At 52.3% G+C, this 21,038-nt stretch overlaps 1 protein-coding gene across 2 annotated transcripts; it reads left to right on the plus strand.

The window, feature by feature from the left end:
- Positions 1 to 830: 830 nt before the first annotated feature.
- Positions 831 to 21,035, plus strand: LOC128792240 (ADAMTS-like protein 2). Of its 2 annotated transcripts, XM_053950491.1 has the most exons (18): positions 831 to 902; positions 7,193 to 7,335; positions 9,364 to 9,439; positions 9,953 to 10,055; positions 10,715 to 10,860; positions 11,086 to 11,209; positions 12,468 to 12,548; positions 12,875 to 13,050; positions 13,313 to 13,727; positions 14,349 to 14,757; positions 15,507 to 15,613; positions 15,799 to 15,925; positions 16,259 to 16,472; positions 17,053 to 17,208; positions 17,589 to 17,759; positions 19,396 to 19,572; positions 20,284 to 20,428; positions 20,541 to 21,035. In XM_053950491.1, exons 1-18 carry the CDS (start codon positions 834 to 836, stop codon positions 20,657 to 20,659), a joined length of 2,958 nt encoding a protein of 985 aa, XP_053806466.1. In that variant the 5' UTR covers positions 831 to 833; the 3' UTR covers positions 20,660 to 21,035. The 2 variants fall into 2 exon arrangements, with proteins under 2 accessions (XP_053806466.1, XP_053806465.1); XM_053950490.1 differs by lacking the exons at positions 831 to 902; positions 7,193 to 7,335 and having other exon boundaries at positions 9,368 to 9,439; positions 20,544 to 21,035.
- Positions 21,036 to 21,038: the final 3 nt, after the last annotated feature.

Below are 21,038 nucleotides of genomic sequence, written 5' to 3' on the forward strand. Positions count from 1 at the left end.
GGGAATGGCGTGAAACTGTCAGAGGGCAGGGTTAGATGGGATATTGGGAAGAAATTCTTTCCTGTGAGGGTGAGGAGGTCCTGGCACAGGTGGCCCAGAGAAGCTGTGGCTGCCCCAACCCTGGAAGTGCCAAGTCCAGGTTGGACAGGGCTTAGTGCAACCTGGGATAGTGGAAGCTGTCCCTGCCCGTGGCAGGGTTTGGAACAAGATGGTCTCTAAGGTCCCTTCCAACCCAAACCATTCTTGGATTCTGTGATTCAACCACTATCCCAGCAAGAGCAGCTCCCCGTGTCCTGGGGGATGCTGTGCTCGGTCCCAGCACGGAGCACAGGCTGCTCCAGCGCGGGCAGAGGGATGCCCTGGCAAGCAGAGCTTGCTTGCAGAGGGCAGGAAGGAGGAATCGGGCAGCAAAAGACATTTCTGCGGGACGAAACGAATGGAGCGCTCCGCTTGAGAGCGAGGGCAGCGCGGGCGGCTCCGCAGGCACCTCTCGGTGCCGGGGCCGCCGCGGAGGCTCGGAAAGAATCGCACAGAGCGCCGAGAGAGCTCCGAGCCCCGGGCACGGCGGCAGCAGGGCAGTGCGAGGGGAGGCGGGGCGCGATGGGGCCCGAGGAGCGTCCGGCCCCCATCCCCATCCCCATCCCCATCCCTCCATCCCCATCCCTCCCCCGCCGAGCGGCCGCGCCGCGGGTCGCCGCCCGCCACCCGGCAGGTTGTAAAGTCATTAACTCCCCCAGCCATGCCGGGCCGCGCTCCGCGGGCCCCGCCGCGCCCGCAGCCGCCGCTGGTGGGCCGCCGAGCCGCCTCCTCCTCCGCGGCAGCAGCAGGGCGGCATGGCCGCCGCTCCCCGCCGCCTCCTCCTCCTCTTCCTCCTCCGCGCCGCCGCCCCCCTCGACGATAAGGTAAGCGGCGGCCGCCGAGCCTCCCCCCGCGCCCTCCGTCCCTCCCTCCCTCCTGCCTTCCTTCCCGTCCTCCCTCCCCTCGGGGAGCCGCGGCGGGGCAGGCACGGAGCGGGGTCCGACCCGCGGCCCCTCGCCCTTCCCCGCAGGTTTCAGGTTCCCGTGCTCCGGGATCCCCGCGCTTCCCTCCCGCATTCACGCGCTGCTTGACAAGGGGGTTTCGTCGCCTTTCCCCCAGGCTGACCCCGAGGACCAGGCTTTGCCCGCTTGCCGTGCCTGGCACTAACAAAAGGCTGATGGGGGTGTGAGGATGCACCGAGAGGGTCCCAGCATCACCAGAGGGAGCAGCGCCGTTCCCTGGCTGGGGCTTCGCCCGAAGCTGCCCACCACGTTCATCCCTCCACGTTTGTCCCTAGCAGAAGGTTGGCTCAAGTTTAGGGCTGGAAACAAACAGATTTCCCCCTTCCCTGTCCCCTCCCCGCGCCACCCCGAGCATGACTTTGAGCAGCTGCTTTCCCCACTAACCATGGGGTGCCTGTCCAGGCATCAGAGCCCCGCGCTCACCTCATCTCTTCTCCACAAAGGACCCCTCAACCTGGCCCTCCTCCCATGGCACTTGTTTCACCCCAGCACCGAGACCCCTGTGCCTATCCCGTCTCCTTCCCGAGGCCCAGCCGGGGTGAATCGCCCCCGTTCCCGTGGCAGGGCCGGCAGAAATCCCAACTTCGTGGGGCGCCGGCAGTGCCCCTGCCTCCACGGGTCACTGCCTGCATTGTGCTCCCGTTTCCTCGAGGGGAACCCGGCCGGATTTCTTTGCTGCCTAAGGAATTCTGCTCTGCTAAAGGAAGAGGGTTTTGGGTTGTGTTTCCCACCCCCAGACTCATGGCTGGGATAAAGCAACCCCACATGAGCCATTTTAGACACAGAGAAGACGAGACACTGCAGATTTACTGGGGATAACTCAGGTTTGAGGAGCAACAGTGTCTCCTGTTCTGGGGTTTGTCTTAATTTTGAAGCTCAAGTGTCTCATTCCTACTTAGTTTTTACCTCCCTGCACATCTGCTGCCTGTTCTCTTTACCCTGACCTGCAGGGCTAAGTCAGAAGCTTCAGGCAGAGCAAGCCAGGTCAAGCTAAACAGATGTGAAGTCCTTCATTCAGGACCGACCAGGATGGACTCCTCCATCAACACGTGGGCACAAACCTTGGCTGCTCCATTCTCCCTGCCCCCAGCAGCTGTGTTAGCACAACACCTCAGACAAAGGCATCCCCAGGTGGGAGGAGGGCTCCCCAGGATAAACACACACTAGCTCTGTGTCCAGCTCTGCCCTGTGATTCCCTCGCTCCCCACCGAGCAATCTGATCACAGATGATGCGGTGCTGGTACTGATCGTTGTCAATCTCTGCTGCAAAGCAGCACAAAAAATGCTCATTGGGGAATTCCTCCCGCCCTCCCGTTATCCATATAAAACATTTTATAAAGAGCATCAGAAAACCTCAATCCATAGTTTGGACAAGCAACTTCCGAACTAACTTCCTTCCTAACTGCATTCAATGCCTCCGCAAAACCTGGTGATAGACATGTTCACTCCCTTCTCCTTCTTCACAGTTTTCCATCCTTTCTAGCAGCTTGCCCCAGGATAAAAGCGTTATCCTGCTTGCAGGGAATGACCTGACTTGGACCAAGTGTTTTGTAATGACATGCAGCACTTGCCTGAGAACTTTCTGTCACAGCAGGATTAGGAACAGAACTTGGTAGTTTCTCCACTGACTTCTGTTCATTGGTTTTCTAATTTGCTTTTCACCTGTACCTCATTATATGTCCAGATTTTTGTTACTTATCTGCTGCAATTCCACATCCTTTACAAGGATCCCTTTCCATTTTCCCACAGATTACTGTTCTTCCTGATCCCTTAAAAATTATTCTGCATTGCTTGTTTTACCTCAGGATACCTGCCCCTATGAAAAACTCCTCAGATACCTTGTTTCAGCTTTTCTAGGGAAAATTTGGGTTTGTGTCTGCTTCCAGTATTGAATCTCTCACACAGACTATTTAGTCTACATAAATAGTGTAAAACAATGACAGGATGAGAAATAGCTTTATACAAACCCCACTTCTTTTGTAAAACATCGGGGCACAATTGCAACTGCTATTGTTTTTTCTCAGGGCTCTGGTGGAGTGTATCACCACAGCTTTAGTCAGAGAATGAGATGGGGAACCCAAACCAGGGGCGTTGAACAGGGTCATTCATTCCCAGATAATAATCTGCCATTCATTCCAGGCATTCAGACATCTGAAGCTACTTAGTATTTCAGTAAGTGGTGTGGTTTGCTGTAGAGAGAAGCCCTGTGTGGTGGAAATTTTTTGGTAGAGGACATACAGTTAACGGCCTCAGAAAAGGTCTGGGAAGAATTTATTTCATTTTCTGCTGCTGTTTCGAGTTGTCCTACGCGCTCAGACAGGCTTGAGCAGAACATTTTACGACAGCTACTGTGCCCTTCAGTGGTGGGCCAGCCCTCAAGGCTGCAGAGAGAGCCTTTCCCCCAGCTCCTCTATTAAGGAGGCATGTTTGTGGTCTCTCTTCCCAGACAGCTTTTTTTCCAGGAGCTGGGCTCTAATGAATCTCAAGATTAGGCACAACAATAAGCAACACAGGGGACTGGGCCACCGACACGGTAATTGCAGTTATTCCCAGGTCTCTGGGAAACCCAGTGCAGCTCTGAGCTGATCCAAGGCATGACAGAGAGGCAGTGGAGAATTTATTTTATCCCTTTAAACTTCAGAAAGGCTGCCTGGAAATCCGATAGGATGTCAGGCCAGGCCCACCCTTCTGTGCAGGGCTGAAGCACTTTTTTGCTTGTGGCAGCCTTTGTTTGGCAGGGGGGGAGAGGGGAAGCAGCTGCTGGGCCTTGGCTTGGGCAGAAAGAGCTTTCAGTAGCACTGGCTTGGAGAGTGATGTTCCTTTGATACTGGCAAGTCTGGAGACAGGCATTTTATCCCGGAAAAGTTCCCTGCAGGTTGGGGTTCACTGCTCTGCTCTCCCAGTGAGGGGACGGGAGGGCAGCCCTCCCATGGCCTCCAGCACAGGTGTGGAGGCACAGGAATTCCTTGGTTAGCCTCAGAGAGGAAAAGCTGCAGCTCTCTAACCACCAGGTGCCAAACCACAAGCACCTCGGGGGAAATTCTTGTGGGGAGCACCTGGCTGAGCTGGAATATGGTGTGTCTTTTCTAGGGATGGAAATTCTCACCACCTAAGGAATCATATCTCCTTTAGGCAGAGCTCTTGGCCAAACAAGCAGAACCAGCCTTATAAAGACTGGAGCCATGTGCATCTCCTGTGCTCTGATGTTTCTAGCCTGCTCCTTTTCCATGATTCTGCAGCAGAGTGTACATTAGAGCAGCTCCAGCATCTCCCATAACCAGGACAGTGCAAAAGAGTTCAAAATTCAGCCCCTTTTATTTCTTCCTCTGTGAGGAGTAGGTGGGTAGGGGGATTCATTTGTCCAGAATTCACTCTTGGGATTTGTTGAGAGGCTTGGGAAACTGAAGCTGGGAGTTAATCTAATCTGGAGTCTGTCCCACAGTCCTTAATTTATTATCTAGACTTTTGGAAAATGCATATATCTTCAATTAAAAACAAGAACAATTCGTGTGTCGTGGTCAATGCAGACTTATTTCTGCCAATACAATAAATTCAGCAAATAAATTCAGAGACTGGAACCAGCTGCCCCAGTTCTAAGTACCTGAAATTCCCACTCCTAGTCCAGGCCTAGGACTTGGATGCAGTCATGCCATAAGGGATATGGCCAAGGGGACAGCTCAGCATTGTCCTTGCTTACACAAGAAAATAAATGCTCCAAGGGAAGGTCTGGCAAGGGAGCTTGGTCATGGGAAACCTGAGAGCCAAATCAATCTGCTTAAAAAGTGATTGATTCCTCCAGCACAGAGAGGAAGCAGGAGCAGGGATTATGGATATGGGGGAACACATTCTGATAAAAGAACAAATCTCCCTGACTAGCATCTTTCAATAAATCTTCATCCTGTCAGTGAGGTGCAGTGCAGAGATGTGTCCTATCCTATTTCTCACAGAAAGAACCTCACAAAGGCAGGGATGCTGATCTCCCCCAAACCTCGGCTGTGCCCCCACATCCCTGATCTCTTTGCACCCAGGCAGAACACCCCAAGAGCAGGAAGCCTGAAAAGGAGCCTGCAGCTTCTCACCATCCCGAATACACAAACCCTGCTTTGTATCTGGGGTAGAAAAACAGAGCAGACTATTTCACTTCACCTGTTCTCCTTCTGCCCCTTCTAAACTGTTGGGATCACAAGATCCTCAGGGCAGGACTACCTTGTAGGTTACAGCTACACATGTTTTTATTGCCATTTGGGGAGAAGCTGTGCAAATATTGCAGCCTTTGGTCCATGTGCCTCATGGAAGGGGTAAGACACCAGCTTTGGTTTTTCCTCCCATTCTATGGGAGAATCAATTTTGTGCTGAGCTCTCGACTCAGACACCAGATAAATCATTGGAATTCTCCTTCCTGACAGCTGTGAAGAGCTCTTGCACCCCAGCCTTGAAATATGTGTCACAAAGAAACATAGGAGTGGTCATTGAAAGATTTTAGCTGAAAATCCCTTACAATGAGAGACTTTTGGTTTATTTCCTTTGTAAATGTGGAAGCTGCATAGTCAGAATTTCCATTTACAGTCTGATAATACACAGTTCTCATAGGAATACAAAGTTCTCATAGGAATACAAAGTTCTCATAGGAAATTGCTTAAGATGATAGTCTGGAAGAACAGAAAAATATATTTTTGAAAACATGTCTATTTTAATTTCGATCTCCTAATGAGCAGCTCAGCTGCTGGCCACAGCATTTGGTCCCTGTCAGCTCCAGACAGAGCACTGAAGTACAACAAAGAGTTTTGTTGTCTTGTTTTTGAAATGAACTATTGCAATCACTGGACAGCAAAGCATCAGGTAACATGGTGCTTTTTTTTTTTTTTTTTGCAGCAGAGTTGGTCATCAGAAAGAGGCACTATGCACATTTCAACCATTTAAGGTACAACTTAAAACCATTTGCATAAACCAGCTGCATTCCCTCTGCCCAGAGGCTGTTCTGTTGGCAGGCACTGAGGAAGCACAAGTTCTCAGGCAGGAATCACATGACAAAATGAAGAGCACTATGGCTTTATTACACCGTGAAAGAGCATAAAGCCAAGAGACAGCCCAAGTAGTGAGCAGAGCACATTTAGTGATGAGCAAACCCTGCAGAGTTTTCTCTCCCATCCATCAGTTCTGCTTTGCAGAGGGTTGTTTACAACAAGACCAACTAAAACCAGCATGTTTTGCTAACAGTAGCACTGACACAACTTCCCTGAGCCCTTGCTTTAAGAAAGCACACTTCACAGACACACACAGAGTATTCCTTTTTGTCCATTAATATTTAAACACTTGGCATTTTAGCTGGATAAATCCCTTCCAGTCACTGTCCTGTGTTAAACTCAGGGCTGCATTCAACGCTACTCACAGCTGTGTTTCACTAAACAGCAGATTAGCTCTTGCACAGGCAAGTTTGCCAAAGTCCCTGGGAGCTTTTAGACCATCAGACACTAAACAGGAAAATACTGCCAGGAAAGAAAACCCAACTAAACCATGGAATTGCTTACCTGCTGGGAATTGTGGAGGTACAGCCAACAGCAGCCTACTACAAGGACCCTGCTGGGGCCAGAGGAGCTCAGGTTTGCCAAATTTAAAGGCTGAGACCCAGCAAGGTGTGCTGGGAGAGGGAGCATTCCTCCTCTGAACATGGGTTTGTGAGGAGAGGCTCTGGTTCAGAAGCTCTCTTGAAAATTATTGGGGGGTGAGGAACCTGGATCTGAACTGCTTTAGTCACAAAGGGAAGGTTATTCATGGAAATGCAGCTCTGAGGATTGACACCTGTGTACTCCAAGCTTCTCTGCAAGGCCAAGAACTGCAGCTCTTCCTCTTCTCTCCTGAGCCAGGCTGGGAGCGATGCTGTGGGGCCAGGCTGCAGCTGCTGTTACTGCCACACATGTCCAGCCCTACAGCCCTTCTCCATCCCATGAGAACCCGAGGCATCCTGCTTCCCATGCAGAACTCAGTCTTGGAGGGAAGTTTTAATTTTGAGATCCTGGTGTGGCCCTACAGGACTCAGACCCTGGCACGTTTGTCCCACTGCTGGGTCTTTAGGAGGCATCCAGGTGACAGGACAGCTGCCTTTGGTGGCGAGGAGCCAGGTTCTCCAGCTAACAATGCTCTGTTTCTGTCAGGACAGTAGTGAGGCAGCAGATGGAGCTGGCACCTGGGATGAAGAAGTCACCAAGTGGTGGGGAGAGTGGAGCTCCTGGTCCACCTGCTCCCGGTCCTGCGGAGGGGGTGTCATGTCCCGGGAGAGGCACTGCTTGAGACAGAGGTGAGCTGTGGCCCAGCCTGAGCCTGTGGTCAGGGCAATGGGGTGCCCCACACGTGTGTTTTGGGGCTGAACCTCCTGGTTTTGCAGGGTCAGCCGTTCCCTCATCTATGGCCTCCGGGGAAGGAAGGCCTTGTTGTCTGTGGGCAGTGGTGGGGAATGGTGATAGGAGAAGCACGCTGCAGTTGGCAGGTGACAGATTCCCTGAACATGTCATCCACTCAGTGACTTATCCTATGGAGAGCAAGGGGTTGGTCCTCTCTTGAGGTCCTGAAGATGACAGGGTTATGAGCTGGCTCTGCTCCTCTTCTCCTTTCCCTCACAAACCTTCACTGCCATTGGCTGCTCTGACTAGCCCAGCCCTGATTTGTGGCCAGTTCCTGTGCTCAGGATGTGGGCACATACTGCCAGGCACCTTATGGGGACTTGATTTACTCCTGGCAGCAGCCAGCTCAGCCACATCTCAGCAATTTCCCCTCTTTATTCCCTGCAGAGCTGGCAAGTTTTTTCCCCTTTGTCATTTATCTGGCTGTCACCTGACAGCATCTGCATTTGTCCCCTACAGCTGTTACAGTCCTGGGATCAGTCGGATTGGGTCTGTGGGAGTGGGGAGAGCAGGGGAACTGCAGCTGCCTGAAATTCTGCTCTACTCTCTGGGCTACCTTGCCACCAATTCCCCCTCCTCCTCCTCCTCCAGCAGCTCTGTAACCTGCTGCTCCAGGCTGGTGGGATGTTAATGAGAGCAGGCATCCTGCAGCACAGCTTCCCCTTCTGCATGAATGCACTCCTGAGCAGAGCAAGCTCTGACCAGGGCCCCCGACCTGCCCTCCTTCCTGCAGCAGAAAGCTTCTTTTTGCTGAGCTGGTTGACAGCATGGTGAAGGTCCAGATGTGCTGTCAGACCTTCCCTCTGGCTGTGCCCCCCGTGGGTGTCTGCTGCTGCTGCTCCTCTGCTCCAGCACCCTTGGAAAGCAGTGGAGAACAGCACGGCGAGGGAGCCTGGGGCTGTCCTGCACCCCTACAGCCAGGGCAGCCCTTCTGCCCTTTGCCTGCTTCCAGTAGAGGGATTTTTCTCTCCATTTGACGCCAGCTCTGCCCTTACTCCACAGCTGGGGAGGGAAGGGTTTGCTGTGGTGTTTTAGTCCAGGGATCAAATCTGAATTGAAAAAAGAGAAATCCCAGCCCAAAAGTTTCTGCACTTTAAGGTGAACAGCTTAAGTGAGAGCCAGGTATGGCCACAAAGCAATTTTTGCCTGAGTCTGCAGGAAGCCTCTGCTTCTGAAAGGCACGGTACTTTAGAAGTCTTACTGCAAATTTAGGCTCTGCCTGTGTCATGTAAATCATTGCTCTGGAGACACAGCTGCAGTACCTCCAGCCAGGCCATCCTGAATATGCTTATGTTCTTTTTATCCTCAGTTCTTTTTTTATGTTCTTTTTATCCTCAGTTCCCAGTGCTGTTGACACATTGTCTGCTGCAGATCTTTACACATTGCCTAAATTATTTTGCAGATCATCACTGTGTTGCCTTTACCTGTGGTCTCAGCCACTCTCCATACATCTTCATAGCTTTCAAGATTTTTTTCTGTCTTTGCATCAGCCCAGGATCTCCCGAATAGCTCATGTTGGCCAGAGTGAAAGATTCAAGTGTTGAGAAATTACTATGGTTTTAGCTCATCACCTGTACCAAGCCTTCTCTGATAATCTGTTGGGGTGGCCAGTCCCCCTGACAGGCACTACCTCTCTGCCCTTTCGGAGCTCAGAGGTGAAGGGACACAGGGGTGCCAATACTGCAATTGCTCCCTGTCTGCTCAGCCTACCCCAAAACAAGAACAGCCTAAAATCACAGCCCACCTAAAAGCACTGAAGATGTGTTTCAGAGGAGATGTTGGCCAGTCTAGACCCAGAAAGCTCTGCTCTGATGAAACACCTGCCTTGTTTCTCTCACTTAAGTCAGGCCTGACTCCTGTGTCATCCTCAGTACCTGGGTACTTCACAGACCTCCAGCTCACGTCTGGAAACTTCTGCTTTTCAGGCTCCAGATGCCTCAGGGAACAAATAGCACCATGTGTGTTGGTCAAGCCAAGCACTACCAACTGTGCCAGCAGCAGGTGAGAACCACTTCCAATTCTGCCTGGTCCTTACTGGGGGGTGTGGGACTCAGTGGGTCCTACTTGGAGCTGCAAAATCACCAGCACTGGGGGTGGGACTGGTCCCTCAGAGGATGGAGACAAGGATATGATCCTCTCCTGGGGTGGATGGTGTGCCCAGGATGTGGGAGATGGGCTCTATTCTTTGGGACTGGGAGATGGGACAAAAGGATGTAAAAGCATATTTGCTGTGGGGTGAGGGGAGGGGTGAACTTTTTCCAGCTTTTCCCCTTACTGTTTTTCCCATTGCTGGAAGGAATTTTTGCAGGGCTGTTAAACGCAGCTGTTTGAGAGGCCCTGGGCAATGAAGGCCTGGCCTTTCTGCCTCTCTTAGGGGACCTCCAAGTCCATCACCAATTCCTTCCAGGGTGGACAGGGCATTTTCATCCTGCAAGGATGGAGCAGGGACAAGCAGCTGTCACAAGAATGGCTGTGAGATAAGGAGATTTTTGATTGCATTTATTCCCTCCATAGCCCTGCCCAGCCAACACAGCAAGCTTCAAACAGCAGCAGTGCTCCAGTTTCAATGCCAAAGCCTTTGGGAAGCGCTATTACCACTGGATGCCCCTCTATCCAGGTGGGTTTTCACAACTTCACACAGAAAAACACCCACAGGATCTTCTTGGGCACAGAAAAGTAAAGTCCTAGGGGACAAGGGATGGATGCTCCTGGCTGCTCTGTGTTGCTCTGAACAGGATGCTGATCCATTTCCTACACATTGACTTCACATGGGTGTCCAGTTGTCCCTTGAGGCCCAGACTGAGTTCACCTAAGATATTACCCTGTTTCTGGACTCACCTGTTTTTCCATTAGCTGCCAAGGGGACACGGACATCTGCACCTGCAGCTGCTCAGGTGAACAGGGCAGAGCGGGCCACAAGCCCACACAGTCTGTGCCCCTCTTACAGCCCTTTTTTTGCTCTTGTGCATTTATGTGTGGCCTGGCATCTGCTGATGTACATTCCCATGTTGGGCACAGTGATGGCACTACAAGGGCATGGCAACGAAGAGGGTTTGCCAGCAGGAAGTATTTCTGCTGGGCATGGTCCCCAGTGCAGCCTCACACCGTGACCCCTTCGCTGTTGTAAAGTCCGTGGCCCTGGGGTGTCATCGCGAGTAGCAGGAACATCCAAGGTGACATCAAACCATCAGCAGGGACAAGGGGAAGGTCCCCTTCCTCCCTGCCCATCTCTGGGCACCTTGAGCTGCCTGGTGACCCTGTGCTCTGTCCCTGCAGATGACTACACCAGCATCTCCAACAAGCCGTGTGACCTCCAGTGCACCACCCAGAGTGGAGAGAGGCAGCTGATGGCCCAAGCACAGGATGGCACCTCCTGCAAGGACAGGACCTATCAAGGGGTCTGCATCGATGGGAAGTGTGAGGTGAGGCCCTGGAGGAAGCAGTAGAGAAACTGGGATTTTAATTGCATGGCTGGACCTCCTGGTCATCGCAAAGCCAAGGGGTCCCAGCAAGGAATTGAAACAGAGGCCTTGCATTGGATGAATTCATTACTACCCACCCAGGACCTCCCTAGAAGAGCACACAGGGAAAGACCCTGTGGAGATAAGCTGGCCCCAGGAAACCCTGTCTTGTTTTGTGCTTTGCAGCCAGTTGGGTGCGATGGGAGCCTGTACTCGCCCCGGACCATGGACAGATGCAGGGTGTGTGGAGGGGACGGCAGCACTTGCCACCGTGTCTCGGGCACCTTCCGAAAGGCAATCTCACAGATAGGTACTCCCTGCTACCAGTCTGGAGACTTCACCTGCTACTTCTTACCACCAGCTGGCACGGAGGGGAACTGGCTTGAACGTGGGTAGGCGCTTTCCCAGCTGCTTGGTGGAAAGAGTTGAGGAGTGCCACCACCCCTGCTTAAACGCCTGTGTTTTGTCCTTCTCACTTAATCATCAGAGGAGATTGGTTTGATCTGCTCTATATTAGGCTGGTAAGGTTTCCCTTCACCTGTCCAAAATAGGAAGCAGCTGGGGATCTATTTGTTCCTATTGATTTTGGCATCTTGCCCACCTCAGATGATATGAAGAGATCAATGAATCTTCTTTTATTTGTGCTACGTGTTCATTTGAAACTTAAGCTATGATGAGGGTCACAGCATTTTTTCAACCTGCATTTAATCTCCTGCTTTCCCCAGTCCCGTGGCTGGCACAGTTGAGGGACAGTCCCCTCTGAAACCAGGCTGAGGTTCCCTGCAGCCTGGTGGCCCAGTCCTCCAGCCCCAGTAGGAATGGACTATGGTATGCTCATTAGTAATTAATGAACTGTGGTTTGAGGATGTTTTGGAACAATATTTCACACTGTTGTCGTTTCACTAGTTTACCTCACTCCCTAGAAACAGCAGCCTAGAAAAGCACTCAGGCCCCTTTCCAGGGCAGGGGTAATGGTCTTACCCCCTGTAGCAGTGTGGGTACAGTTCTGGCCTCCCATTCCAGCTCTCATAATATCTTACAGAACAGACAGGATCTCCGTTTCCAGTGGGAAAGACAAAACTGCCAAACCATGCAACTTTTAAAGCCTCTTATTTCCTCTCCCTTTAAAGGTCAATTTTTATCGTACTCCTGAGACAAATTCCATGGAGTCAGGAGCTGAGGGGACCTATGGTCTTTTTCCACCCTCTGTTCAGCATCAGCCCTGATCACTACCAAGCTTTTTTTCTGTGCTCTCGCCAGAAAGAGTGCGAAAGCACATTCATCCACACCCCCAAAGCCAGACTGTTTCATTGTGCAGTTCCCTCCCGACTCCAAACCCAGCAGTGCTCAGATTGACATCCGTAATGGTGATCTGTTAATGGGATTTCAGAGGAGATCTGGGATGAGAGCTCACAGACTGGTGCAATGTGCATTTAGGTCCTTGGCAACCTGCTCCTGAAGGGCAGTGCTGTCTCCCTGCAAACACACTTGTCCCATGAGCTGCTTTTCCCACCCAGACATTTTTATTCTGCCCTTGGGGTCTCCTCATGCTCTGTTCTGTTCCTCAGGTTACGTGTTCATCACCAACATCCCTGCTGGTGCCACAGACATCCTCATCATTGAGCGCAGGAAAACAGAAAACATCCTGGGTGAGCAGAGGAGCTCGATGGCTGTAGAGACCCCAGTTCAGCTGCCTGGGAAGTGGGAGGAGGCTCTGTGCACGCCCACCTATGCTGTGAGAGAGCTACTGAGAGCATTTCCTCCAGGGTAGCTACGTGGGTGCTTCATCTCTCCAAAAACCAAGGCTACCACATCTCCAGTGCCAGGAGAGACATTTGGAACCTGTTTTCTATGGGCAGGGCCTGGGCCTGGGGTTCTATTTCTGCTGGGCTTTCCTCATTTGTGGGCTCTTTGCTCTTCTCAGTGCCAGAGGTCTGCAGAATGTCCTATTTGTCTGTTTTCTCTCTCTTTGAAGCACTTGCAGATGAATCCGGGCATTTCTTCTTCAACGGCAACTCTGCCATTGACAACCCTCAGAACTTCAGGGTGGCTGGCACCGTCTTCAAGTACCGGCGGCCCTCGAGCCTGAACTCGGATGGGCTGGAGTATATCATAGCTCATGGGCCCACTAACCAGTCTCTGAATGCCATGGTATGTGAGGAACCAGCTTTAGGCTTTCCTGTCTTGCCTGCATCCCTCAGATAACAGGACTATAACCTGGTTCCCAAGCCAAACCTGAGTGTAGGTGGGTTGAGGAAGCCAGACAGGTGGCTGGGGGCTTTCCTTTTGGATTTATGAGGATGCTGTCTTCTCTTAATGCCCATCACCAAACAGATGTGGCTAGAAAAGGCTTTTGGAAAATTCATACCCTTAAAATAAAAGCACTTTTGTTTTCTTTCCCCGTTTCCTCCAGTACTATAACTTTAATGGGAAAATGCCTCACATAACTTACGACTACACTGTCCCACGGACACCGCCTCTCCGAACTGCAGCCCCTGCTCTTGCCAGGCCTCTCTATCACCACATACCAGTGACCAGCCAGAGCCAGCCCATTCCAGCCAACTCCAGAGCTGCTCAGACAGACTTCAATGCCACGTGGCTCTCCCTGTCACCAGATGACACCAATGAACAGCTTCCTCTAAGGGAAGGGCAAGAAGATTTAGACTTTGGTCCCCCGCACTTCTTCCAGACCAACTCTACCAGTCAGACCCGGGACTGGGAACAAAATGAAGAGAAGAAGTACGACTTTCAGATCAGACAGGTCTACCATGCAAACACAGCAGGAGAGGAAGAGGAAGCAGCAGCAGTTGGTGAAGAAACAGAGTTGGGTTGGTTGCTTTGTTCTTCCTTCCCCCATTTTATTGACTGGAAGCAGACATTCTGCAGTGGCTTTAGCATCAGGGTGAACAAGAGGGAAGGATGGTAAATAGTGGGGTGGAGACTGTCAAGGGAGCAGCAAGAGCCAGTAGCTCTGTGAGGGAAGGGGAGGCTGCGAGAGGGAGGCCACAGTGAGGAGATGTTAGGTCATAGGTTGGACTTGATGATCTCAAAGGTCTTTCCCAGCCTGGTTCATTCTGTGGTTCTGTGATCCTGTAACATGTGTTAGACAGGGCAGTGACAGCAACAGGTCCTAGCAAAGATCCAGTGATCATCAGGGGACAAGTCAAATCCGAGATCGATCTGGGAGAGACATACAACAGTTCAGGAACAAAGAACACGTGCAACATTGCGCAGCCTAGGACTGAAGGTCCAGACTGGAACTTAAATGGGGCTCCAGAGCAGTGGGCAGACAGAGTGAGGGGTTGGCCAGGGTAACTAAAACCTGCTGATGCTCCCTGGTAGAAACTTTTGATTTTTAAGCTGAACACTGAATGTTTTTTGCCTTGTTAAATGCCACACGCTGAAGTACAAGCCATCCCATATAGTTAAAACACGTATTTTAATTCCAGCTCTCAGGTTCAACCAAATCTCCATCAGCACAGCTGTGCCCTACAGCATGAGGAGACCCGAGCTGTCGGAGAACAGCCATGTGACATCCTCCAGGCTCCGTCTCTTCAGGCGCCTCTGTCACCGAGGCCCTCACAACACTGCCTTTTGCAGGGAGCTGCAGCCCCTGGCAGCCAGGCTGGCCCCCAGGAACTCCACGGCCGGGCTCTGGCCCCGCTGGCCACAAGGCCTCCACAGAGCCCTGGCTCGCAAGAACTCGCTGGAGGACTTGAAGGTGGAGGTGTTTGCTGGGAGTCAGGGGGAAACAGCTAACAACAGCATGATGGCATCTGTGGAGAGCCCTCTGCTCAGGGCCAGCCCGACCGCCGACATCAGCCAGGCAGAGCCTCTGCAAGCCCCTGGCACTGAAAGGTGGGCCCTGATTTCCTGGGCAAAACAGAGCATGGTTGGCTGGGGAGGGAGGGCCAAGCCAGTCCCCTGCTGTCCTTGATGTCCCCATTCACCAGTGTCTATCCATGGAAGCTGCTGTAGGTGCATCCTGGACTGGTTGTTACAACCGGCCTGACACGGAGCTCCTGGAACATATGTGAGGGTCCATTTAAATGGGTGCTGAAGGACCTGGTGTGGCCTGTAAACAAGGCCAGGAATCCATAGCATGTCACTTATACACATATACCATCATGTCACAGCCCTCCTGTCCCATTCCTCTGGGCACATAAGCTTCTGAAGCTTCTGTAAACATCTGGCAGGAGACTGAGGACCAACTTTTAAATATTTCTGGCGAGCCACATATGAAGTCTCCCCACCACATTATATGATATGAGGGGACCTTGCTTGAGCTTCCCTTTCCAACTCAAATCATGCCTCGAGGCGAGGTAGAAGCTGAGGCTGAGGGCACCCCCGTGGCTGGCAAACCACGATATATACACAAGACTCACTATGAACGATGCTTCCGCCTAGCTAGTTGAATCTGGGAGGTGGATCAAGGCTTTGCACTCTCTGTTCATCAGTGGTCTGACTTGCCCAAGGTGAGGGAAAATGGAAAGCAGAAACACTGGCTTTCTTTCCATCTTCAAAGACAGCAAGGAGGAATTTCCCTACATTTCATGTTTGCAGCAATTTTTTTCATTTTTAGCTCACACCACCTCCTTTTTCCACAGCAATGAGTTTGATGTGAGCCCTGTGGGCCATGACGACATCAGCTTGGCTGACATGTATCGGTGGAAAGTCTCAGCTTATGCCCCCTGCAGCTCCACCTGCACTTCAGGTAGGTTTGGCTTAAGGTGACTGATCATGTGAGGTCCTTTTAGGCTGTTGAGGGAGAGAATCCTGGTATTTCTTTATATGACAGGGAGAGTTTCAGATGCAGTGAGCACTCCAGCTATTTAATGCTGGTGGGAGGAGGCTCTTGGCTCTGATGGAGCACGGCTGAGGGTGTTGCTGGCCCAGCAGGTATCAGCACCTCCTATGCCATGTGTGTGCGCTACGATGGAGTGGAGGTGGATGAATCCTACTGTGATGCCCTGACCCGACCAGAACCTACTCACGAATTTTGCACAGGGAGAGACTGCCAGCCTAGGTGAGTGGAAGTGATATCAACTGTCCACAGGGAGATATCTAAGGATAATTTACTGCTCAAGGCATACAGCTGTTTTTGGGCTGAAAGGTATGCTTAAGCTAAGAAGACCTCATATCCCCTTGCAAGCAAAAAGAGGGGAAGAATTTGGGACCTGAACTGCCTGCTAAGGGCAAAGCTGGTTCAAAAGCCAGCACCACATTTACTCAGATGTGATGAGCAGAACCACAGCAGCAGCTGCTAGGTGAGGGTGTGCAGGTACAGCCCTGCCATGCCCCTACATGCCCCTGGTCCCCCTTACCTGGGTGTTCCTTTGTGCTTTCTCTGCTCATGGAGGTGGGAGACCAGCCGGTGGAGCGAGTGCTCCCGGACCTGCGGCGAGGGCTTCCAGTACCGCACCGTGCGCTGCTGGAAGATGCTGGCACCGGGCTTCGACAGCTCTGTCTACGATGACCTCTGTGAGGCAGCAGGGCTGGCCAGGCCCATGGAGAGGAAAGCCTGCAAGAACAAGGCCTGTGGGCCCCAGTGGGAGCTCTCTGAGTGGTCCGAGGTAGGCTTTGCTCCCAGAGCTGAGCAGCCAGGGCTGGGGTGGGGCCTTGAGGAAGGTGGCTGGCAGGTGTTGGGTGCTGAGGAGGCCCCTGGCCGACTGCACCCTGGGGAAACAAGGAGTGCCTTTATCTGCACCTGCCCTGTTCTGGCACTGCTCAGTAGACAAAGCCCAATGCAAAACATTTTTTCTAAGGTCACTTCTAAAGCAGGACAGTGACCAAGTGAAAGCCCTGCCAGCAAGAAGTTTCCTTTTCTGGAGGATCCAAATTGAGGGGCAATTGGGAAACAGTACCACGGAGATATAAAAAAACTGAAAGCCCATTGCAGTCCCTTTGACTGACTGCTCTGGTTGTGGCCCAGTGACCTGGAACAGCAGGTTAGGCATCAACCCATTGATGTGTTGGAGCTCTAGGTCCCAAGACAAATGAGCAGCAAAGATAGGGGCAGACACACATTTTTCTGTCCCTGCTGGGGCTCTTCTCTCCTAGAGCACCAGGAGGCAAACAGGAGGTGGCACAGCCGCTTCCCCACCCTTGTTCTGTGCTCTGAGCGCCGGGGCTGACTCGGTGTGGCCCTTGCAGTGCTCGGCTCGGTGCGGCACGCCGGGGACGATGAAGCGCGAGGTGCGCTGCTCCGTGGAAGCTGCCCTGTGCGATAAGTCCCGCAAGCCCAGTGGCGAGAAGGAGTGCATGGGCCCGCCCTGCGACCGCCGCTGGACCACCTCCGACTGGGGCCCCGTGAGTCCGGGTCTGCTGCGCCCCACGCACCCAGCGCTGGCCTGGAGGGTGGGAGCAGCTGGGCAGATATGCTGCAGATCTCTGTCGGCTCTCTTCTGGCAGAGGCCAGCCTACAGAAACTAAAATAACCTCTGTTTTTGCCTCTCCTTGCTGTATATTTTGGTTAACTGTGAGCTGAGCTGTAGTCAATAATCTGGGAAGCTCATGGCACCTGGAGAATGGAAGCCCATAACTAAATGAATCTCTAAAGCCCCTTGGGATCCAGTGCAACAGTCCCAGTGTCAGGGCTGGACTCTGGACTCAACTCTGCTGGCACCACCAACCCTGATCTCTCCAGTTCCCTGCTTTCTGATGTGTCTAAATGCCTTTTGCTCTCCAAGTGCTCAGGTTCATGTGGTGAGGGGCGCATGAGCCGCTTCGTCGCGTGTCGTAACCTGGAGGGCAAGGTGATCTCCAGCTCGCAGTGTGACCCGGCCACCAAGCCCCTGGCTGTCCACCCGTGTGGAGACAAGAACTGCCCTGCGCACTGGGTGGAGCAGGAGTGGGAGCAGGTAAAGCCAAGCCCAGCCCTGTGTCCTCAGACCTCCTTTCCACCCCATATCCCACAGGATGTGGTGGGAGCTTGGTTCCCTTGGCAGAGCACAGTTGTACAGCATGACCTCCAGACATGGATCTGTATCCTTGTCCCAGCTCCTTTGAGAAAGAGGAAAGGAGTAGTGAATATCCCAGTTTATCCCTGCTGTACCCCATAAAAACCAGTTTGTGGCATTTGCTGCCTTCTCAAGGAGCTCCACGGGAGGGCAGCAATACCTTGAGGAAACTGCTCTCCCACCTGGCTCCTCAGCAGAGCCTTGTTCACTCACCTCCACAGAGGATGTGAGTTCCCACCAGTAAAGAGAAAGTCTGAACAAAACCGGCTCCGTCTCTGATAAGTAACAGCTGGAGGTAAATCTGAACCACAGCCCAGATCCTTGTGCTGAAAGTCACATCCAGACCATAATAGTGTACTTGCTTCAGGGATTACAGGCCAGTGAACATGGTCCAGGTGCTCTGTTCCACCCAACACTCAGTCTCTGCACATCTTTTTACTCTCTTTCTGTTGCTCAAGGCCAAAAGACTTCATGCTTCCCCATACATGCTGATCCAAATCCCAGAGTATCCAAAGAAACACATCAAGTCAGTTGTGAGGCTTGGGCTTTTTCTCTGAAGTCTTGAGCAAAACAGGGATCCATATAGCACTAAAGAAGAAGGTTTCTAGGAAATAAGGGAAGCAGCCAAGCTCTCTTCCCTCCAATCATAGCTAAGCTTCTCTTCTCACTTTGCTCCCTTTATAGCTGCTGACTGCATTCAGCTGAGCCTCCTCCAGCACCAGTAACAAGCACAGGCTGGTTAAACCTGGCAGTTTTGTAGACCTCCCCTGCTCTGACCCTCTGTGTGGGTCACACACAGTCCTGAAGTGCCATTTTCAGCTGTGAAACTCATCAGAGCTCTGAAAGACCAGCTGAGCTCCCCACCTTTGCCCGTGCCAGCTTCTTTGCTGTGTTCTCTCCACTGACAAGCACTGAGTTCTTAGGATGACTAAGGGCGGATGTAAGCCAGTTGTGCTGGTCCTGCTGTGGTGAAAAAGGACTCAAAGCCATGAAATCTCAAACTGGCAACTGCCTGCATGGGCATCAGGGAGCAGATCTTGCCTCCTGCTGCTTTTCCTGGTGGTGTCCTGAGGGAGAGAGTCCTCCCAGCTCAGCCTGCATAGCTCTGGGTTCAGCAGTGCTTGTCTGTGCACATCACCTGCATTGCACCACTTGGGTCCCCTTGGGCCCACACAAAGCTTGGCAGTACTCCAAGATGTAGGTTGCTACATGCGCATGCTATGTGGATTTTTCAGAGCAGAGATACACATAAAATAAGACAGAAGCAGCCTCTTGCAGTCTTTGCTTGGCTGCTCCAGGCGCCCTGTGGTAGCTGCTCTAGAGGCCAGCCAAGGTGAACTCAGCTGAACACTAATTACCAGCATCTGTCCCTGCTCCCTGGGAAATCTGGAGACACTCCCTGCTCCTGTGGCCTGGGCAACACTTCCCTCTGTTAGACTGGTGTTAGCACAGGCATTAAGCATTCCTTCTGAGCAGAATGCCCTCTTGCCTGAAGCTGGAGCATCATTTGTTACCAGGCTGCTCTGTTCCCTCGCAGTGTGACACCAGCTGTGGGCAAGGGATGAAGACCCGGCTAGTGCTGTGCGTGGGCCTGGAGAATGGGCTGTACAGGGAGTACCCTGAGAAACGCTGTGAAACCTCTCCGAAACCTGAGGAACAAGCTGTCTGCTTCAGGAGGCCGTGTTCAACGTGGTTCACCACCTCCTGGTCCCAGGTAGGGCTGGGGGTGGTGAGGAAGGGGCAGGGGAGACCTCATAGCCATGGTTGGGGGAGCAGGATCTGTGCCGAGGCTCTCTGGCAGCCTGCGCTGCCAAGGATTTGCCAAGTCTGGATGGGACCCCAAGTTCTGCTCTGCCAAGGATCTGTCAAGTCTTGATGAGACCCCAAGTTCTGCTCTTCTGCAGAACAGGCAGCAGGATGAGAAATTGGCACACGCTGGCTGGAGAAAATCTTGAAGCATGGGGGTTATTGCCTCAAGAAGAGCATGCACCACACTCCAGGCATGCAGGATACAGCCGTGTCTGCTCCACTGTCTTTCCCTCTTTCCCTTAATAGTATGGGAAGACTGGGGAGCTGTGTCTGGCTTATAGCAGTCATTTTCTCCATTTTCTGTCACAGCATCAACGCTCCAAACAAAAATATTTCTGAGCTGCAGCTAAGAGATGAAAAGCAGACTCTCCCTTGTTCTGCCCCAACCCCAACTCAGGGATGCTTTCCTCCAGAAAAAAAAAAAAAAAAAAAAAAAAAAAAAAAAAAAAAAAAGGGAGAGTAAGTTTGAGATCAGTGTGGCACTTGACCCAAACTTCCTCAAGAACAGGGTTCCAAAGCAGGGACTGGGAGACCTCAGTAGAGCAAAGAACTTGGGAGCTATAGAAAAACAGAAAATGCCTCTCATGCTCTCTCTGCTGTTTCTTGACCCTGACAGTGCAGCAAGACGTGTGGTGCTGGTGTGCGACTGCGGGAGGTGAAGTGCTACCAGGGGGAAGCACTGGCTCAGGGCTGTGACCCCTCTGCCAAACCAGAGGCCAGGCAGACCTGTCAACTCCTGCCATGCCCCACAGAGGCGCCAGGTACGTCTGGGAGGGCAGGGAGGTGGAGGAGCCCTTGGCTTTGTCTGTGATGTCCATGCTGGGGAAGCACATCTCCTTTGTAATCTCTTCTGTGTGTGCTTCTGCTCCCCAGAAGATGCCTGTGAAGACAAAGCGACGGCCAACTGTGTGCTGGTGCTGAAGGTGAAGCTATGCTCACATTGGTACTACAGGAAGGCCTGCTGCTGGTCCTGTCGCCTCAGGTCATCCTGAGTGCTGCCAGGCCCTATTTTCCTTCCAAGTTCAGGGGCAGCAGCCCCCTCAACCCAGACATTCCACTTGAAGCCACCCCACTTGGCCTGGCTGTGGAGCCAGTCCCTGTAGAGCAGCCTGCTTAATGAGGAAGGATTTTTATGACTTAGTCATCACCGTTCCCTCTCCACCGAGAGGGTTTAACACAAGACAAACCATCAGTGCCTAGAAAGCTACTGAGGAGTGAGTTGGGAAAGCCTGTCCCTGCTGTCACCGTCCCTGAGGGCACCAAGGCCAGCCTGCAGCAGGCAGGGACAGCAGCATCCCTCTGCTCTGCCCTGCAGGCTTCCTACTACAAGGGCAACTGCCAAAACACACCGAAAAATTGTGTCACAATAAA

The sequence above is a fragment of the Vidua chalybeata genome, chromosome 9 (assembly GCF_026979565.1).
Source record: "Vidua chalybeata isolate OUT-0048 chromosome 9, bVidCha1 merged haplotype, whole genome shotgun sequence".
In the NCBI taxonomy this organism is placed as follows: Eukaryota; Metazoa; Chordata; class Aves; order Passeriformes; family Viduidae; genus Vidua; species Vidua chalybeata.

Coding starts and splice junctions, on each gene's coding strand:
- LOC128792240 (XM_053950491.1), top strand. CDS start 834: ATGGCCGCCGCTCCCCGCCGCCTCCTCCTCCTCTTCCTCCTCCGCGCC. Junction 16,473..17,052: donor AGCTCTCTGAGTGGTCCGAG/GTAGGCTTTGCT, acceptor TGGCCCTTGCAG/TGCTCGGCTCGGTGCGGCAC. Junction 20,429..20,540: donor ATGCCCCACAGAGGCGCCAG/GTACGTCTGGGA, acceptor TCTGCTCCCCAG/AAGATGCCTGTGAAGACAAA.